This window comes from Calonectris borealis, chromosome 3, assembly GCF_964195595.1.
Source record: "Calonectris borealis chromosome 3, bCalBor7.hap1.2, whole genome shotgun sequence".
Classification (NCBI taxonomy): domain Eukaryota; kingdom Metazoa; phylum Chordata; class Aves; order Procellariiformes; family Procellariidae; genus Calonectris; species Calonectris borealis.
Genome location: NC_134314.1, coordinates 115,876,047 through 115,897,543, shown reverse-complemented (window position 1 = coordinate 115,897,543; position 21,497 = coordinate 115,876,047). Strand labels below are relative to the sequence as shown.

At 43.6% G+C, this 21,497-nt stretch overlaps 1 protein-coding gene across 15 annotated transcripts in view; it reads right to left on the bottom strand.

The window, feature by feature from the left end:
* The window catches only part of SOS1 (SOS Ras/Rac guanine nucleotide exchange factor 1), a 51,607-nt gene extending 33,711 nt beyond the window's left edge, over positions 1–17,896 (bottom strand). For 2 of the 15 annotated variants that reach the window (XM_075147501.1, XM_075147506.1), the window contains exons 1-7: positions 16,056–17,295; positions 14,459–14,607; positions 9,056–9,181; positions 6,679–6,810; positions 5,969–6,133; positions 2,242–2,451; positions 1,589–1,732 (exon numbers count right to left, since the gene is read on the bottom strand). In XM_075147501.1, the coding sequence (XP_075003602.1) occupies positions 1,589–1,732; positions 2,242–2,451; positions 5,969–6,133; positions 6,679–6,810; positions 9,056–9,181; positions 14,459–14,566 (885 nt within the window). In that variant the 5' untranslated portion in view covers positions 14,567–14,607; positions 16,056–17,295. The other 13 variants (XM_075147494.1, XM_075147495.1, XM_075147497.1 and 10 more) reach the window with 13 other exon arrangements.
* Positions 17,897–21,497: the final 3,601 nt, after the last annotated feature.

Below are 21,497 nucleotides of genomic sequence, written 5' to 3'. Positions count from 1 at the left end.
ATTACAACCCCCTTTCAGGTAGTTGTAGAGAACAGTAAAGTCTCCCCTCAGCCTCCTTTTCTCCAGATTAAACAACCCCAGTTCCCTCAACCGCTCCTCACAGGACTTGCTCTCTAGACCCTTCACCAGCTTCGTTGCTCTTCTTTGGATGCACTCCAGCACGTCAATGTCTGTCTTGTAGTGAGGGGCCCGAGTTTGATTAAACAGGAAACTCCAAACTGTGCTTGTCCTTGCCTCCTGCTACACGTACCCCTTTTCTTAGGGATTGGGAATGCATGTTCCTTGTGCTTTGAACACACCACTTTTGAAAATAAACCAGCTCTCCTGAGCCCTTTCTACCCTCAAGGCAGCCACCAATGTGATCCTGCCTCCCAATTCCCTGCACAAGCTAAGTCTACTCTCCCAAAGCCCAGGGTCTTCAGTCTGCTTATCTCCTGTGCTTTTCTCAGGACCTTATATTGTACCCTACCACCTGCGGCCAACCCTGCCATTAGCTACGATGTTCCTACGAGTTCTTCCTTGTTCACAAGAAAGAGGTCAAGTGCAGCACCTTTCTTACTTGGCCCATCAGCATGTGCCACAAAAAAAGAAAACCTGTCCCCTATGCCCTCCAGAAATCTTCTGGATTACTTGAACCACAGTAAGTTGTCCACCCAGCAGATGTCAGGAAGGTTATTCTCCCAAGAGAACCAGGGCCTGTGATAAGAGATGACTCCTACTTGCTTAGAGAAGATTTTGGCCACTTGTCGATTGGGCAGTCTTTGCAGGAGAAGCTTGACCACAACACGCCCTTTGGCGGCCTCCTCCTCTGATCCTTAAGCATTCAACCAGCTCGTGATTCATTCCATAACAGAGCTTCATGTATTTGAGCTGATCTTTTGTTAAGCCTCCTGGCCTCACCTTCCCCACCTGTCCTTCTTAAGTGCCTGTATTCATTCATACAGCCCTCCATCATGCAACTCTTCCTGCCATGTCGCTAATTCCAGTCACATGACAGCTCTGCAACTGTGCACCGACTCCCAGATCCTCCTATCTGTACACAAGCACATGCACCCTGGGGAAACAAGACACTTCAGATGAGCCTTTGGTCCTCCCACCTTCTCAGGATAAAGGTGTGAGAGCTTTTGTTGTCATGCTTTCCGTTATGCATGTCCCCTTCTCCTCTCAATTCTTCAATCTGCAAGCTTTGGTCTCCATCCACTAACGAGCCTAGTTCAAAAGCTTTCCTCAGCAGCTTAGCAAGCCTGTTGGCAAAGAAGTCCTTGTTCCACTTTGTCTTTCCACAGCAATCCTGATCTACGGCCGATTTACAGGATACCTCCATTTCTGTCGATGTCTAGTCACAGGTGGTGCTGTTTTTTTTTTTCCTGTGCTCTCTAAAGTTTAAACAGCCCTATAAAAACTGAGGTTTAGAAACTAAAAAAGTAAAAGCACTCTCAAAAATGCGCAGTCTATTCATCACGGTGGGGTTGGAAGAAGAGATCTCAACCTAAACAAAGGCAGCTAGAACAGAGATGCACTTAGCATCTAAGTGCAAGTCATTAAAATACATATGAATAGCAAAAAAAAACCCCAAATATTTTCTTACCTCCGCCATATCTTCAAAACAGCTGCCTACTAGCGGATGAGGACTACCTTCATCTGTCATTTCAACCGTGTCTTCTATATGACCCAATAACTTCACACTAAGTTCATGAATGTCCGATATACGACTAAATATATTTTCTACATCCTGCAAAAAGCAACAGAAACAGACAAAAATCAACAGAGAATTGGACACAATTTCTAAGAGGAAGAATGTTATGTGCAAAGCTACTCTGTTACAATACGAAAGTCAAGCACTTCCTTAAACAGAACAAGACTTTATAATATTTTTTATTATATATTTTCTGTATAATTTATATAAGATAATGGAATTTATTTTTAAAATAATGCCTATATATATGTATAAATATATAAAAATTTACAATGATTCAAACATGGCAAAGAACAACAGTAACAAACCTTAAATTACAGGCCTGTAAGTGAATATAGTAAATTGGGTGGTTTCTTCCACAGTTCTACAAAACCAGTGCTTCCCCACAAGTGCTCCTTTACTATTTCCACTTCAGAACTCGAGACAAGTGCTTCCTCTACTATTGATATGTTAAACTGGACAATAGTTAAGTTCTTGAAGTTTTCATCTAGGTTTACAGATATTATAGTAGGCTTTCTTTTGTTTGTGGTTTGTAAAATACTTACATGAGATGAAAATAGTTTGGAGTTGGAGGCATATGGCTCTCTAAAAACTCTGATAATGAGATTTAGTTCCCTTATATATTGCCGAACCTCTGCCATAAATGACTTCACTAGGTCATAATAGGTTTGCTCCCCTGAGGTGGAGGGTTCCTCATCAGATAAAGTTAGTGCACTTAAATCTTCTACATCTTGATGGAACATATCCATTAATACCTAGGTAGCGAAGAGGGGGAAATCCATAAAGTGAGAACAACTTCTTTTCAAGATCTACCAGTCAGTTACCAGTAAAGGAAATCTATTATTCCCATGAAATCAGACCGATCAGCAGTAAGATTTACATATTATCATTCTGCAATTGGTTGAGCATTACAAAAGCAATATTCATTGCTATGAATTTGCAAGCCATTATTTGCAGTGGCAGTTTCTGAAGAATTCCCAGTCATTTAGACCAATCCAGGTATCTCTCCAAGAATGTGGTCCTAAAATCAATTACGATTTTAAGAGGTCTATGAAGTATATAGAGACATTTAGCTGTATTCTATTACTCTGAATTAGCTGGGCATAATCTAAATTTCTTAAGATACTGTATTTTGGATTTTCAGCTTTAGCTTCAACAGGAAGTCACACATGATTGTGCTCACAACCTTGTAATCTATCTGCGATGAATACCGGTCTGCCCACACACTGTACGTGGCCTGGTTTTTGTCCTTAACTCCTGAGTTCTCTTGTTAAAACAGATTCTTGAGGAAGGGCACCAGCTTCAGAAAAGGTAGCAGTCACATCACAGAACTACATAGACAAAAGGATCTCTAAATACTTTAACTACCAGAGGTCCCAATTCATACCCAAGCAAGGCTTACTAAACACAAGCAATTAATAATTTGAACTTCTCAAGAAAAGTGGATCACTGAACACTTCTTCCAAACATGGTATCTGAGCCAGGAGTCATTACGACTCAGCAAGTGGCAAACGGAAATCACACTTTGGCTTGTTTCCATGATACTCAAAGAATATCTTAAAGGTAAACTAAATAAGCTGACTGCAAATTAGTAAAAGGCATCCTAATTTGAAGTATCTTTAGCAGAAAGAAAACCTAAAGAGGGTCCGCAAACAATCTACAATGATGTAGCAAATTTTTACAACAAGCCATCATAAGATGTAGTTCAACATACAAGATCACTTTGTCCTGCGATAGACAGATGGGACAGTATTTATAAACAAATCTGCTGCCCAGAGGTACATCCCTTCCAGGAAGTCATGAAGTATATCAAACAATACTGCTGCTTAAGTGCTGCTTCCTAGCCTCCCTTCCGAACTATGAAGCCATGGCAACCTACACCTCTCACTGCAGAGACTGACATGACTGCTGTCCATCACTGAAAAGACTGAGGAAAAGACTGCAGGATCAAAACTGTAAATACTCCTCTGAGAACCACAGGAGGGAAGGCTAACACATTAAACATGAACCAGAGTTTTTAAAATGGCAGAAAACAGAATGAAAAAGTGTTTTTCTAAGTAATTATAGAACTGGAGATCAAGAATTAAACTTCTGAACGAGTCACAACAAACATGACATTAACCCTAGTATTTACAGTAAAAGTCGTCTTTCTTTAAAGCATGTTACAGGTGCTTCTCCAGAAGACACGTCAGTTAACTAAGCTGTTGACTACTGATATTAGACAAATGAACTATTCTGCAAAAGAATTCTTGGGGATCTATAAGTTCAAGAGATGGTCTGGTAGGTTCATCAGACTTGAATATTGGAAGAAACACACCTACCTAGAGCAGTCATTCTTCACCCAGGTCTTGTCCTAACACTCCTCAAAAATATACAGGTCTAGTGAGGAGGGAAATGGGCACACAGGAGGTTCTTTCTCCTAGTGAGTCAAAGGTGCCTGCTACACACCCTGGTCTTAAGCTTCTCTGAAAGCAGAACAATGGACATTTTGCATTAAGACTGACTTCTTTTGAAGCTCTAAGAACAGAAGGTGATTCATCTTTCAAAGCCAGTGAATGAACTCAGATTATAAGGAGAATCCTAATTAATTCTGGGGAATGCGATGTTATAGGGTCACTACTGTAGGAAATTACATGGAATAATGCAGGTATTCAAGGAGGCCCCAACATTTGTCACTCTACTTCACGGATGCAGTTCTTAGCACATACTTGAGCTAGAAGATTCCAGGCTGTATTCATGATGTGCATATCTCACTACTATGAAATCCACAGAAAAAAATTAAAGTAACTATACCCGAGACATTGAATTTAGAGCAATCAGAAGCATGAGCAGATAGCAGAAGAAGAACAGCTTGCATTTTAATGGAGCTTGTTTTTTGCAGACAAGGCAAAATTTTCCAGATGGATGGATGGCACAAAAGCAAGTGTGAAAGTGCTTGAGAAAGAAATGGCACACAGGGCCAAGAAACTGTTCTGGTTGTTTTGTTTTAAAAAAATAAAAACAAGCAGAACACACGTTATGGGTATGAACGTAATAGACTATGAAGTTTCTCAATGCAACTGGAAAAAAAACACCCTAGGAGCACCTTTAAATGGCTTGCTCTGCTGAGGCAGTAAACCGACAGGCCTGCTTTAGAGCCTTTCAAAAGTTTCTTCTGTGTACATATCTAAGAGTTCCTCCAATGTAATTTAATGGAAGTTCCTAAATCAACTTCATCACAGCTCTGCTGCTCACCACCTTTCCTAGGATAGAAAGAAGCATGCAGCAACGGCACTTGTTCCTGTTATTATTCTATGACAAATATTCAAACATACACCTTCAAATCTTGCCTTAATGACCCAGGCAGGTATGTCCAAAAGCAAGAGTGATCAAGACTACTGTCCTGACTGAGAAGTACTTGACTGTTCAAGACCTCACAAGTTATCTTATCAGAGAGTAAAGAAAGGTGAAGAAAGTAGGATGAAAAAAAAGCAAGCAAGAATGAGACAGAGGCATTCATTGAAACACAGAGATGATCCCAACTGAAGATATTAACATAGACCAAGACAAAATACTGAAAAGAGGTGATAAATCTGAAAATTCCTGGACTTCAGCAAGATTGGAGATTCTTAAGTCCTGTCCCTTAAAGGATTGACGTCAAGTTTTGTTTTTTAAACAATGGAAAACTTGAGATGCTAATGAGTGGCCACAGAAGCTAGAGTGCAAAGGCACCTGAAAGACAGACAGGGGACCTTGCTCTATCACTGTTAGAGAGAGAGGTGATTCCTGTCTGAACCTAATGAATTTTCTGAAGCTACAAGAAAGACTAACTGCAGATAAAAATATGGACCACTAACGGGGATTAGGCTGAGATGCTAATGCAGGTGGATTTTTTGTTTTAAAATGCCAGACCATCTGAACACTACTTCTTACATGCAATACAGTCTTATTTATTTTGGGAGAACACCCAAGTTTAATTTCAGCCTTCTTTTTTTCAAGCTACAAAATAAGGCTCCACTATTACTTAGGAATAGCAAGGTTATAACCTATTACTTAGGTTAGGCAAGTGGTATCAAAAGGAAGAGAGACTTAACTATCAACAAGCACAAGCAACAGCTTTGTAAGCTCAATTAGCTTGTTGGTAGCTTTGCTCTGTTACTGGAACCACACTTTATGTTGGTAATTTCCTCTTTCAAAGGTAAAACACTCCATGTACTCAATAACGAATAGACATTGTCCTCTCAAAACTTAACTAAAACTTCCTGTAACATGAGAAACAAGAGTTAGGCTTACCTTATCAGCACACATTGCCACTTTAATATCTTGTTTTGTAATCTCATAATGTCTTATATTCCGCACATAATTCCCAACCAATTTTAAGATGTCTGCAGAAATGTATTCTAATACTGCCACTATGTAAACAGACACTTGGTGGTCAATTTTGTAGCCCAGAACTTCCTGAAAGGAAAAAAAAACAAGCGTTCCACTGTTACTCAGTTGATGAAATACACACCACTGGTTACAACTAAAACCAGTAAGTTTAAGACCCTACTCAATAAACATTCACCACGTACCTACTGTCTATTTTAGTAATAGAAACACAGCAGTCTGGAAGCCTAGAGAACAAAGAGTGTCATTGTAGATGCTGCTCTATTAACTGTGGAAGTGACAACAGCCAATGACTGTCCCAAAAACCTCACTTAAACATTTAGGCCTATTTCCAGAAGTTTCTTGAGCATTTTCTTAGTCATGCAAAATGAAACAAGAACAATCAAATTCATAGCAAATGAGTTCTTGGCTTTGTTTGTCCAATAGAGAATTAACTACTTTTTAAGTGAAAAAGAATTATACGCTATTAACTAAATTGGAACACTTAAAATAAAACTACATAACAAACATTCTTGTTCCTTTTTGTTTACATTTCAGGCAGCATACAGACATTACATGAAACAAAGGTGTCAATTTCTAAAAGCATTCTAAAAGCAGATTACATCATTGCTTACCTTTAATAAGGGATGGATTTTTTCTACTGGAAGAGATAACGGATTTCTTCGTTTCCTCTTCTCAATAGCAGACTGGGCATCAGCTATTGCCCACTTATCAATAGGATGAGGAAAACTTTTTTGAACACGATCCTTAAAAAAAACAGGACTAAAGGGTAAACGCACAATCTGAATGAGCTTAGCAATATTACATTATCAAATCGTTTTCCATTACTTTAACAAAGGAATGTTTGCTAATGTTAGTATTTCAACTATAAAAGTTTGTACAACACATGTGAATTTTATCATTTTGGTACATGCTACTCACTATATTCATAAGGCTGTATCAGAGTATCATTACCATAGAATAATCTAGTGCTCAAAATCTGAGAAATGTCAGAATTAAGTTGCCATTGCAGGCACAATTTGCTCCCCTTGTGCACATGCCTGGTAATTCAGCATTTAAATACATGACTACATTTTATCCTAGCACTTTATTCCCTGTACAGAACAGTCACTGAATGAGATATAAGTTTTCTGTTTCACCTTTACTGATCAGTACATGGTCCAGACTGTAAACATGCAAACTGCTCTGACAATGGCAATGAACATAAAAGGAAAAGAGAATCTCCAACAGCACCCACATATTCTAAAACAGTTTCGTAGTCTACAGTTGGACCATATATGCCCCAGTTTATTTACTCCTTCCAGCAGTCAAGGTGCTTGAGGACACCTACACTCTCGCACATTGAACAACTCTGCTGCTAGAACTCACACACAGGTCTCTGGAGGTTCAAAAGTTTCACCATTTTTGGTAGTCCTGGTGTTCAGAGATGCCAGAAATCTAATTTCTCAGATAACATCACGTTTTATTTTTTCAGACCACAGTTCTCACTGACTGTGTCAGTTGCAAGTAATCACTTACATAAATATGACCCCTGTTTGAGCAACCATGAAATGCGGAAGATGAAGTTAACGACCACTTACAAAGAGCTAGTACAGGACAAAATACACAAACAAAAACTTTCTGACAAAAACTGCAACAGAATACAATTCTATAAAGGTGGCACCCAACCTTCTAAAGTACAGGCTTTTCTTTTTCTCCCCTCATCATAACACTTCTGCAAAAGGAAAGTAGAGGTTCTACAAAAAAAAAAAAGTCTCATTCACTATCTAATACCAATTCACCCCCCTAACATAGTCCAACCAGGTGATTGAACAGTGAAGGTGTCCTCGGGGAAAAATAAATGTGTATGACCATATAATTAAAGACAGCATCATTATGCATAAACACAAAGGGAGTAAATTGAGGTTGCTTGATCATCTCTAATTCTTGCATTTCTCATCCTGACTTCACAGCCATGAGACTCATAATGCAACACTGTGTCAAGTTTTTTGTTAGTATTGTTTAAAACACAGCATTAAACACTGTTCCACAAACCTCTCGTCTCTTAAGCTGCCAGACCAGAATGATGTTGCAAAACAGGCCAGCCATTAAAGGGGACACTGGAACACCATTAGAGGTGTCAGTGTTCAAAAGAGAAGAGGAAGGATGAAATTCATTAATCTTGAGCTCAGACACAGCTACCTTTTTTTTTTTTAAACAGGTTTTTGGGTTGGTTTTTTTTGCCATTAGTCCACTTTCTTCAGAACATGAGGAAGTTTCATCTTGTTTTGTTACCTAACCCAGCACAGGCACAGCCCCTGAATACTGGAAACCAATAGGCACACTGCACATGGAGTCTGCAGCTTGGCACTAAAGTCTTCAAATCATGGTTAAGCACAAAGGGCTACCAAGATATTCATGGGCTTAGAAGCTTAACTCATTTAGCTTAACTAATTTGTTTCTCAGATGGAGAAACTCTTCTCAGATCAAGCCCTCTTCTCAAACATCAAGCTGCTTTTCTGAGCAACAGAGGTTGTAGATATTTGAAAAGGCAATTGTAAGAGGTTTCTATGTAGAGGAAAGAAGTGTTTCTCAACTCATTCTGAGAAAGTGACTGAACTATTTTTGTTCAAATTTCCAGGACGGTGGGGGATATATCAGCCTAAATCACCACACTAAGAAAGCAGCACAGAGCCTCAGACTAAGCAGCTATAGTTTGCATGCAATATCAGTGGGAAAAAAAGGAATCAGTCAGCTTTATGTACACAAGTTACAGTCACCATCTATTATACAGTAATACAGTTCAGAGATAGTTTTACTATGCATTGAACAAGAAATTCACTTGATAGGAAAATCGGCTATTAGGTAACTCAGCAAGCTTTATGCAGAAGTTTCTGCTACATAAAGGTACATAATTACTGCTTTCCTTTTTACATTGTGACATGATTAATATATTAACTTTTCATGTAACAGTTCAAATTAATACAGATTTGTAATAATTATTCTCTATACCTCTACATCCAGAAAACTTCTTGGTTGGGCTTGACACAACATATTTAGCAACTGGAGAATTAACTCCTCCACATACTGTAACGCATCTTCAGTCGAGGAAAGTTTAGGATGGACTTGCACCTGAACCTATAGGAAATAGAAGAATCTAGGCTTTGAGTTTTGCTCTTCCCCAAACCACATGCTTTACTTGCAAAAAAAGATGACAAAAGAATGAGCCAAACAGCTCAGAAAAATCCAGCCCAAAACATATCTCTATTAAGGCATACCACACGAACATGAGTGAAACACTCATCTACACCTGATAGAAATAGAAATCTCAAATGTTAAATGTACTCAAATCACTGCAAGTGACATTTAATGTCAAGAAAACAGTCAATTAATAACGGTGCTTAGCCGTGCAATTAGAAAAACTGTTTAAAAACCCTGCATATCTTTCTCCCCTAGGTCTTAAACCGCTGTTTGTACAAGACATTTTAGACATGAGGTTTTCTCCCTTTTACAACTCACTGTTTGTCACTCAATCTATAATAATGAAATACAGAACTCTTTTCACAGAGAGAGCACTACAGAAACAGCAATGATTTCAGCATTATTTAGCCTTCAAATTATTTAATCCATTTTCAATCAGCTCTCACTAAAATAAGATTGGTTTAGAAGTTTGTTTCCATACTGATTTTTTAAAAAGATGTCAGCCTCTAGAGTAAAAAACACTTCAGAAAAGGCCACAACAGTGTTGTCCTGGCATTAAGTGGCAGTTCAGAGGTTTTGAAAGTTTGGTCCCCATATGTTTACTTGTATGTCATAAGTGTCTGTAAATTCTCACGGTGCAAATCCACTGAGGCACGATCCTCCTTGCTCTTCCTATTGTTTTTCCAGACAGTCATTTAACTTCTGAAACAAGCCTCCAGTATAGCTTTCCTTTGCAATTCTGTAGTTCACAAAACAGCACAGTTTAAACAGTTTAAATTTCAAGTACGCAAAGCTCCATGCTTCAGACAGGCAGTTTAATCTCAATCCTCCACCAATGGCAAATAGCAGTCAGCTTGCTCTGGCGTAATAACTTTCTCAATGCATCTTTCAAGCCCCAATTTCATCATTTTACTCAAAATGCCTCCAGTTGTCTCAATCACTAACACAAGAGCTTAACCACCTTAAACCAAAACCCAACAATCTGTCTCATCCAAATATTAAACCCATTTCTATATTCAAATAATGGTGCCATAATTATTTAATTTCACACCTGAGTTTTCATTCCTGTTTGCAGTTATAGCAAGAATTAAATGTTATGAAGTTCAAACACACAACAGCCTCAAATAGAAATCCACTTGCCTGCTAAGGCACTCATTAGTTTGAAAACTTCATGTCTGGGCGTAGTCCTGGTGCTCGTTTAGCTGCTGTTGAGATTTAAATACACTAGATCATGCGTTCAGTTTCTTGCAGATGGTGTACCCTTATACAGCAGGTCTTAAAAAACACCTCCAGAAGTTACCGCTTTTTTAACTTAAAAGCACTCTGGCAAAAATAGAACAGGAAAACTTCTCTCCATTTGACTAGCTAACGCAACTGTTTTGATTATGCCAACAGTTTCATTTTTCTTAAGAACTTCACTGTGTACAGCTACAGAGTGTGTTTGTGGAAGTACCCGAGTAACAGCATGCCCAGGAGTCCCAAGCATTATTTACAATTCAAACACTGACATCTGAAATACTGTACCAGCTTGGAACATCTTAACACCAGAAATTACAGACTTGTAGAAATATTCTCTTAAAGATCAGAGCTGATCTGAGCTGCCTGGAAGATGCTACCTTTAATTTTTTTTTAAAGCAGAACTGAAAAAATTTGTATTACACTCTCCCTACAGTATACTCTAGCACTTTGTATCTCGAGAAGTGTTAAATTACCAAGTCAATCCGACAGTAAAAATACAGAGCATGATAAACCAGAGTGATGAAGAGCAGCTCTATTTTCTCCTTTGCTTAGAAAACAGATTGTAGACTTAAACAGCCTCATCACAACTCTTTTGGTCTGTAACACAGAGTCTATAGGAATAAGAACAAACAAACGAAAATACCACATCAGGCCATGACCTGAAACATTATCCATAGTCAGCCAAAACAGAGTCAACAACGATAACCTACTCCTAGTTCGGGAGATAAAGTTCCAAACATTTTTCCTAAGCATTTATATTTGGGGGCAATTACATCATTCTTCTCAAAGGCCATCATCTTCTGGCACTATCAAGCTCTACTTTAGTAGAATATCCACCTCGGCAGAGGAAAACATCATGAGGTGCCATTGGCTTGCCAGCATAGTTTATCTATATTAGGTAGGTAGTAAATAAACTTCATTGCTACTTAAGTGAGATTTAGTATCATTTAGGGTTCAAAGTCATACAAGTGAAAGCAAGAAAACAACTAGACGAACAAGAAAAATTACAGGATAGCTTGGTGTACAATTATCACAGAAACGTCTAATTTTAGTATCCGCACTACTGTAGTACCTAAAGGCTCAGACAGAGAATGAAAGTGTTATTTGAGGGTACTCAAAGCGAGTCCCAAGAAGTCCATTATCTAAGACATGATGGAAGACTGGGTAAGATACGAGATTTAGTAAGAGAAGACAAGAAATGGGAACATCTGTTAGCATACACCATCACATGACCAGTTCCAAAAAAGAAGATCAAGTTACCAGGGGGTTTCCATCTTTCTCATAAAGTCAGCTCAGATTTTAAATTAAAAAACTGGACCACCCTGCCTTATCACCCTTGAAAAGGAATATGGCTTGAATCCCACCAGACCCCTCACACTCCTATGTTAGGAATACACACGATAAAAACAGACTAACAACTTCTGAAGTGTAGTGATGTTTAGATAAGATTTTTTACTTCTCCCTTAAATAATGACAGAACCCATCCCTTCCCTCCTACACACACCCCAAAATGTCTACCTTATGATAAGAGAAATTACTAAAAGAGCAGCTTAAGATCTTTTCGCAAAAGCTTCAATTCTTCGAAATACCCCAACAAATTCTAATGGTAAAATACAATCTATATCAGCTACAAATCCCTGCCTCCATGGCTCCGTTTTCACTCCACTCATCTGATCGCTTTTTTGAATGTTCAGTCTTCTCAATCTTTTTTAATTCTCAAAAGGGAAACGACCAGGATTCTCTATTTGAAGATAAGCAGAGACAGCATTTCTTGACCAGCTTTTCATGCTCTGTTTAAGAACACGAGCAGAGACAAGCAGTGTCTGCTAAAGAAAATTCGTAGCACTTCAGGAAAATTCTATGATATGACTACTTGGCACTTTTTTTTTTCCCCTTAAAATCAACAAAAGCAAAGAATTTCTATCAGGAATGGCAACAGCTTAAAAATTAGGCAACCTAAATCTAAACTGCTAGAAAAAGTCAATGAAACCAACTAAAAAAAATGTGCTTAATGAATAATACAAAGATAAATATATCGATCTTACTTTCTAGCCCTTAGCAACTTCTTTTATATAAAGCTTTCTCAAACCATTCCTTCTATGTAATAAATTAGAATATAAACACTCCCACAAGCCTCATGGGAAGCAGTAGGGACCTAGACCAAACCCAGAACCAAATTTCAGTTAAAGGACTGCAGATCGAACAGCTTCAGCTTACACAGAGACTTGGTCTCTGACTGGTTCAACACAACAACTCCTAAGCTGGTCACAAGGTGACCCAAATCCAAGTCTAGATTGACACTCAGCAGCTCATTCTGCACTAGAAAGAGGTGTTTGATAACAGATAAGAAAGGAAGACTCGCACAGTGAATTTAACAATCTGATTGATACTAAACCACACTTCCTTAGCAACAGTTTTCGGTTACCTCTCCCTCACATGGCCGTGAAGAAAAGCCTAATTTATGTTGATCGTAAAGCTGAAAAATTTCAATTTACGATGAAAAAACCTCTCCAAAAACTTCTTAAAGCAACTTCACGTTACACAAAAACACCAGCATAATGCTTCCAAATCATCATTAACAATCAACGCAATCAGGCTCGCGGTTCTCAGTTATTCTGCTAAATATAGAACACACCAGAAAAATCCTACGTGTGAAAGGCTGCAGAGAGAACAATACCAAACTGAGTCCCATCAGGAGCAGCAGAAGCTCCAGCAGCTTCAGAAAAGTGCATAACAGAAGGAAATCATTCTAAAGCTCCATAACAAACTGAAATAAAAACAAAGCATCTACTGTTGGTTAGAGACACTTTTTTTCCATATCTGGGCAACACTAACCATCTACTGGGATTCTCGCAAGAAGTCACAGTATGAATCAAAAACTAAAGCCTGCTAAAGAACAACTGCGCTTCCCTGCTGAGTACAGGTACTGCCACACTGCCAGTCTTCTTGGTGGCAGCTAAAGTGGTTGTTAGAAAGTGTCTAAAGGAAAAAACTCATATTTACCACAGCATTTTGATAATAAAATGGAAGAAGCTGTAATGAGATGACAGGCCAAGCTGTTTTCCAAAGCGCTATCAGAGAGGGTGAAACTTTACTGTTTATAAGCATTTTTTTAAACCTTTTCTAAACCTAAAATTTTCTAAACCTTCGCAGACAATTTATTCAATGGATTGTTAGTAGAAATGACTTGACCACAGAGAAGGTAATTAAAAGTCAGGTAGAAACATCTTTGTCAGCCACAGCTTCCTGAGCACGCTGTAGTCACTGAAGCAGCTCTTCTCATCTCTTTTGCTTCATGAAAGGTACAGAAGACTGACTGTATGATACATGAAGTACCTGGAAGCACACTGTCTGGAACAGCTTCCTTAACTGAGGAAGCCAATCCCCCTCAGCTGTCAAGCCACATCAGTCCAATCATTTTGGCCACAACAAATTCTGACAGCACCCCTTGTTAATTGCTCAATTGATTCAAAACAACTTGAGGTACACAAACAGCAGAATATCTGTACGGTAAGACAGCTCTCTTGTTTTTCTCAGTCACTGAATTGCTTAAGGTATCAATCAGTAAGGATGACATGCTTTCTATTGTAAAAACCAACATATCGGGGAAGAAGCAAATCATAGGCATGCAGAGAAATTCTGACTGCATAAACAAGAGTTATACAAACAAGCAAGATGAAGCCACAAGGAAAGATGTTTAGGAAAAACTATCCAAAAGGTTATGACCAGAATAAAGGGTAAAAATTCACTAGCGAAGGAACACCAATATTGGAAGAGGCATCACTTTGCAGGTGACCCTTCTGAGTCCATCTTCCAAGGTGTATTAAAAGCCATGTATCTCCATCTCCAGCCACCCAAGAGCTCTGGTGTTTCATGTGTCTTGAATCCTCTGTCTTCAGGCCCAGCATCTCACGTTCTATCCATGTCCACAACTACAATTTCAGACACCAACTGTTATTCTTCCTTTTCTTGTACCTCATCGTCATAATTACTGCCTTTTGTCAGCAGGATCTCTGCAAGACTCCTCTTTTGCTGCTTCAAAATAACAGTGACCAGGCAGAGAAGGATCTCAGTACACATCATTTTCTTCCTAATGAGTGCACTGGAGTCTATCTTGACAGCATCTGAAGGAGAATCGGAAGAAAAGGGATTACATTATGATCTGAATGGTACAAGAGCTGCTTTCTGCAAATGCAGCTGCTCAACGCAAATACAGTTCTATTGTTAAGGTTCATGTCTAATGAAATACAAGGCATGCTCTCCTAAGAATTTGTTGATATAGTAAGAATAAATCTCTCCCTATATATTCTTGGTTTTGTTGCTTGATGGAAAAAAAAACCCACCACAAAACAGAATCAAAATAACTCATTGGGAAAAAGAAAGCCACTTGCAATGATTCAACAATACCTATTTTTAAAGAAAGCGATTCCGAGGCTGTAGTTTGAGCTCCGCATTACAAGTCAAATCACAGTTACAAAAGGGCAATGGCATTTTAATAATTCAGTCCACATGTAGCAGCTTTCCCCAATAGCTGCGAACACTCCATCCTGGTATATATACTTTAACAATGTTAAACTAAATGCCACTCTCCTCATCGGAGATATTAATGCCACATAGGTCTTCGTAAACTATTAAGCCTCATTTCCAGCTATGCAGGAAATCATCACAATTCTGTTTGTGCATCTACCTGGAGTTCAGAAAGCAGCTTGCTGTCACTACCTGAGAATGAGTGTCAGCATCTGGTCAATTAACAGGGAAACGAAGGAAAGGTTCTCCTCTAGTAACGACAGGAGGTACGTGAGCTTCAGATAATCTGACTGCTACTGAGACAGCATGCTCTGGCAATTCAGCAGACAAAGCCATTAGTTTCCCTCCAGGACAGCTCTGCCCTTTGACCTCACTGGCAGATGCTGCCACATTCTCTATTTTACTAGTCCCACATGCTGGTCTGCAGGTACAGCTCAGGTCTTTGGCTAGCAGAACAAGGGATTAGTGTCTCAAAGCCACTGGCTGCAAAGCTGCAGTATTGCACCTGTCTTGTGAACAATGACAGATGATTGTCAAAGCAAGTACACTACAATGTTCATGGTTTTACCTGCCACCTATGACACGTTCATTACTTTATGGGGCCTTTATCAGGGCTAAACACCCTAGCCAACACTACCTGTACTTATATAAGTTAGTGAAATACCCAGTTTGGTTTCTCCATTAATGAAGAAGCCATTAAGATAATAATTTAATATTTTCATCTGCCATTTAGTTTTCCTGTAACTCAAGTATTCAGCTGTTCAGTAAAGCAGGCGACAGTATGGACAGATTCTTCATTTCTGCCTTTACAGGGACAGCAATAGTAAGCAGCAGAAGACTATGCTTCTGAAGCACAGGGGGCAATAGCCTGAGAGAAGATAATAAACAGGTGGTGATCTCATGAAGAACTGAGGTTAAAAGAGTTAACACCTGCAGCTGCAAGTCTGAGTGTGAAGCCTTCAAAACTAGCTCCACCTCACTCCTGCCACCCCTCTACCCACAGTAAGAAATAAAGCACAGCAGAACAAAACCAAGACAACTATACCTTTTAGGGCCAGTTTGTCACCCTGGGTAGCTTGTCATCATTGGCCTTCTCTGTTGACTTCAGACTCCAGAATTCCTTTCCCCCGCCCAGGAATTTATCCAACTCCTTCAGCAAGCATCTTTAATGCAGGGTGACTCCACAAATGCCTTGTCCACTGGGAAGAAATCTTGCACTTCAGAAGTAGGAAGTAATTCCAAAGTCTTAGCTCATACTTGCCTCGAATCCTCTCTCTACGTCCTCCAGTTAGCACTGAGCCTCATTCCAAATTCGACAAACCTCTGCTACAGCAAGGAATAAACCATCCTCCAAAGGAACGAGCTCTCGCTGATTGAGACCTTAGGTAGCTCCAGTTTCCAAGCAGGCTTCAGTCGGATGGCTGTCCAAGTGCTTACAAGCACCACAAGAAGCAGCGAGTTGTACGGTTAGTGCAGAAGTATAGTTTCAAAGAAGTGACTACCGATCAGGGATAAGGCATTAACAGCACATTCTATAGATGAGACAAGCAAGAAGACTTCCAAGAACTGGATGAAACAACACAGCGTTGGAGACCTCAGAGAGCACGCCCAGAAAAACGAGGCAATACATGGCAAGAGGAAATTAGGAAGAAATACTGAACCAGTACAACTGCAACGCTTGAGACTTCCAAACCATACTAGAGGATGCAATAGTCAAACCAGCCCTAGGAGCAAGTCTTTTACGCAAAAGTTGCAGTTAATCACTGTAACCAGACAGACTCATAAAGCATTGACGCTTTTTAATCGTACACAGCAAGTTCTGCAATCTGAAGCCAACGGTGTCAGAAACCTCATTTCTCAAGCCGCCTACTTTCTGGGTTATGGCTGCAGAAGTGGAAGAGAAGCCCTCACCATTTTTTCTCTCTTCCAAATAAATTCTTTTCACACCACAGGCACAAGCTTCACCATCCCGAGGGAGCAAGACTTGCTAGTTTGTCCTAATGAAGCCTTCTCAGCAAAAAGGCATTTAAACTAAGAGAAGCTTAACTAAAAGTCATTAAGCCCGAACACTAATTAACCAAAATTCTCTCAGTAGTTCCTCATAACGATCCCCCCAATCCGTGTCACTTCTGGGCGCTAAGGGAGCCTAGCAGAAACCCACAGCAGCACTACTTGCTTCCTTCTCGGCGAAGGGGGGCCAGGACTCGCGTATCCATTAACCAGTTTTTATCTACACGGCTCCGTCTGTCAGAGCATCGCCCCAGCAGGCTCCCGCGGCACCCGCCGAAGTAGGCGGCCGCCTGGCAGGGTGGCAACGACCGACCCCCGCCGAGCCCTGAAGCGGCTTCCGGAGCGCGGGGAGCGCGGCCAGCCCCGCTGTCCCGACTCGGCCGAGGCGCCGCGCCGGCCGCGGCCCACCCCGCGCCGAGACCGAGCCGCCGCGCCGGGCGCCGGGCCGAGCGCCTGCTCCCGCGGCCCTGCCCGCCGGTGCGGGGGACTCCGCTCCCCCTTACCTTCTTGAGGGCAGGCACCAGCAGCCCCCGCCACTTGGGCGCGTTCTCCTCGCTGAAGAACTCGTAGAGCAGCGGCTGCGCCTGCATGGTGCCGCCGGGCCCGGCCCGCTCGGGTAGGCGGGCGGGGCGGGCCGGCCAGGCCAAGCCGGGCCGGGCGCCGCGAGGAGGCCGCCGCGGGAGGGCTCGGCGCCCCTCAGCAGAAGGCCCGGCGGCCCCCCGCCGCCGCCGCCGGCGGCAGGCCCGCAGGGGCGGGGGGAGGCGGCGGCTGCCGCATTCCCCGCCCCCGGCTCTCGGTGGTCGCCCCGGGGGGCGGTGGTAGGCGGCGGGAGGGGGAGGCAGGAGCGGGGTCACGCGGCCGCGGCGCGCGGGCCGCGAGGGGCGGGGTCGGGCGCCCGGAGCGCGAGCGCCGCCACCTCCCCGCTCTCCAAGCGCCTGTCCTCGCCCGCACGGTTGGCGGCCGTGGCGCATGCGCAGTGCAGCGGCGCCCCGCGCCGGCCGCGCCTGCGCCCCTGCAACGCGTGGTCGGGGCCTTCCTCCCCCTCCTTCCCCTCTCCGGCGGAAGTGACTTCACGAGGCGGCCACACTCCCCGCGCGCCCCCTGCCGGCGGGACGCGCCGCGCAGTTCCGCGGGGTCGGCGGGATCCCCTGCGTTCCCTGACCGTGCCGGGCCGAACGGAGGGGCCGGCACCCGGGCACCGCCGTGCTGCCGCACCGCAGCTGCCCCCGGCCATTGCAGCGGTGTGGGAATGGCCGCGGTCCGCCAGGCCTTCCGTGCAGCCCCAGCTCTGCCTGCACTTGGCAGCCGCCGAACGACCCTGGGAGAGTGGGACCCAGCCGGGGCCCTTGAGTAGGTCCTGGGGAGGGGACAGGGCGCTGGGGAGCCATTGGGACCCCTCAGCCACACAGGCCAGGCTACAGACCGTGCCCACCAAGGCAGGGTCCGGCAGTGGAGGGGTGGTGGCCCCACACAGCCCTGCGGAGGTCTGGGGAAGAGAGAGGGCTTTGGATCCATGTCAACTCCAGTGGAGCTGTGCTGGGGCAGGCAAGGCCCCTCAACCCCTCTCCCGGCTAGTTCCTCTGCGGGCATGCTGATAATAATGCCCTCAAAGCTTTGCTCCCTGTAGACCATGGCTGATCTCACTGCCAGCTTCTCACCAGCCTCCCTTGCCAGGGTGACCTGGAGCACAAGGAGACAGCATCTGCCTGTGACAACCAACTGTCTGCTCACAGCTGGAGGCAGTACGGTGGTGTTACTCTTCCCTGGAGAGCTCTGTCACTCCCTGTTTGAAAGACGCCATCATCTCATGGGGACCAAGATCAGAGGTAAATAAACACCCCATTCAAGTAGCACAAGAACAGCCTTAAGGGTGAAAAGTAAGCTTGGTTCTTGGAAAAAAGGCCAGAAAAAGCAAAGCTGGAATGCAAATAAAGCCCAGTGGTTTAAACAGGACAAAGTCCATGGTGGTCTGCGGGGCCTGGCAGGGCAGAGGGAGGAGGACAACGCTGGAGATGAAAAGCAAATCATTGTGCTCTGCTTTGCAAGGCAAGGGGCGAGGGAGAGCCTGAGGACCAAAAGAGGAAATAGTGAGCTGCTGTTGGGGAGCACAGGGAGGGAGATAGGTGTATGAAAACCTTCACTGGTCCCTGGAAGGAAGGTTTAGGACCAGCTTCCCAGCTAGGAGGAGAGCGAAGTGCCCACACAGATTGCTTGGACAGAGACTGCTGAGTCTCCCCTGTCTCAAGGGCTGGTGGTGCAGGCACCTGTCAGGAATGGCATGCATGTTGAGAGGCTCACTTAATTAATGTTTGTGAAGTGCTCTGAGGACAGGGTTCTTAAGACGCTGAGCAGTACTTAAGCAGGTAATGGATGGAGCCTCTCAGAAGGAGCTGTTTTAACCCTGCAGCTCTGCCTCAGGCGTTTTTCCTCCAGACAGATACTGCTGTCGGAAGGAGTCAGACCTCTGCTTTGAGCGTGCTGGAACAAGGATGAAAGGCGGGAATATTCATGTCTCAGAGCTATTTGCTTGGTCTAGCAGCCTGCCTGCGCATTCAGGGACACCATCACAACATCTCATAGACTGCGGAGCTGTTGCGCTCGCTGCCTTATGATGGAAAATCAGTATGTTGAAGTTTAAACCTTCAGCTGCTCCCAAGTATGTGCAACACTGTGCAGGCACTGTGTTCAGTTGGTTCAAACATTTGGTAAGGCCACAGGACAGTCCGGGCCTGAGCTCTCCCTCCACCTGGAGCTGCCAGCACCAGCTGGTAGCCTTCCTCTCCTAGCTTTCAGTGCTTTTTCAGTGCCCCTGCCTGGGGGCATCCTGGGTTTATTGGTGCTGACGGGGCAGTCTGGGTTCCTCACTGGCCTTCACCTGATCACATTCACTTCGTATGCTGCATGGGAAGGTGTGGTTTTGCTTCAGAAGCAACTAAACAAGACATAGCTATCTCCAGGGCTGTCTGAGGAGTTGTTGCTTCACTGCTCGTGGCAAATAAACCAGCCTGTATGGCAGGATGGGAAAAGTCCTATGGGTCCACTGAACAGCAGAGCACAACAGAGGGCAACAGGACACTGTTCGCCGAGCAGTTGCTGTCCCAGGCCACTGGCTTCGCGCCCCATCCGTGGCAGAGAGCACAGGCAGGTGAAGCGCAGTCAGGCACGGGCACTGGTGGTTACCATGATTTATGAATGTGTGCATCTCCAAGGTGAGGGTGTCTAAGGACCTGAAGGAAGGACTGCAGCCGTCTAGCTGCTCGTTATGGTGCAAGCTCTTGCAGGGAAGAGCACAGAGTTGAAAGCTGGGAGCTGCTTTTGTAGGGACATAGTGACAGAGGAGTTGAATCGTGAGGGGACAGAGGAAGCTCAGTGGCATGGGGAGGTGCAGAGAGCCAGGCAGTGGGATGACCTGCCATTATGTCACGAAGTGAAGATGAGACTCCCTGCTGTTGCTGTTAGAAGGAGCAGAAACTAAAGGCCACAGCCAGTGCTGTGGTAGCTTTACAGGGGTGTACAATGTCTGTGGGTGGCATGGGGATGCTTGGGATCCCGCAGTGCTGCTGGAGGACATAGAGGAGGATGAGGTGGAGGGTCATGGCAGCCCTTCGCCATACTGTCCCGAGGGCTGGCCAAACAATGGGGGCTTACAAAGAGTGACAGCACCCCTTTACCCCCAGCAGCTGCCGTGGGGAATGTGAGGAGGCACCACCAGGAGGGACTGCCAGGAGCTGATGATAAACTCCTGTATTCAGCCTGCAAGACACTGCTAGGAGTAACTGCCTGTCAGAGCAACACAAGGGGGACCTGAATTTGAACATGTTGGATTAAATTAGCTCTAAAGGGAAAATCTGCACCCAAGGAGGTGCTGCCCAAGGAGGGAAAACCTCTAGCAACAGTAATGCAGCTGTATTGTAGAGGATGATGCTAAGCAGATAGCGAACCCAGCATTGTTGTCCACAATGAGGACTTGAGAGCCCACCAGGGTCCATGTCCTCCTCCCCAGACACATTCTCCCAGCTCCTTCTGCACCCCTTAATAGATGACACAGGCCTGGAACATGACTACCTATAACGCACATTTTAGATCAAACTGGAGTGTTTCCTTGAAGGGAAGCAAGAGGTTTTGGCACGTTCTCTGGTTTTACCTGCTTTTTTCCCCACCTTTTCACGTAGATTTCTTCAAAAACCTATTAGCTATTGCTAAAGCAAAATCCTGTGTAAGAAAACCCCCCTGCCTGGGGGACGCACCCATCCCCATGCCTGCTCACAGCATTGCTGAGTTCCCCCAGCCCCATTGCAAGGTCCCACTAACAAAGCTACAAGGAACGGGCAGGCAGCAACATGTACTTCGCCTTGCACAGCTCTTGGTTTCAGTCAAGGGCAGTGGGATGCAAAACTTGAATCTGAACCCCCTCTTTTTCAGATCACCAGATCCCGTTTCTGATGGGCAGGCAACACTGCATGGAAAGATGTGCAAG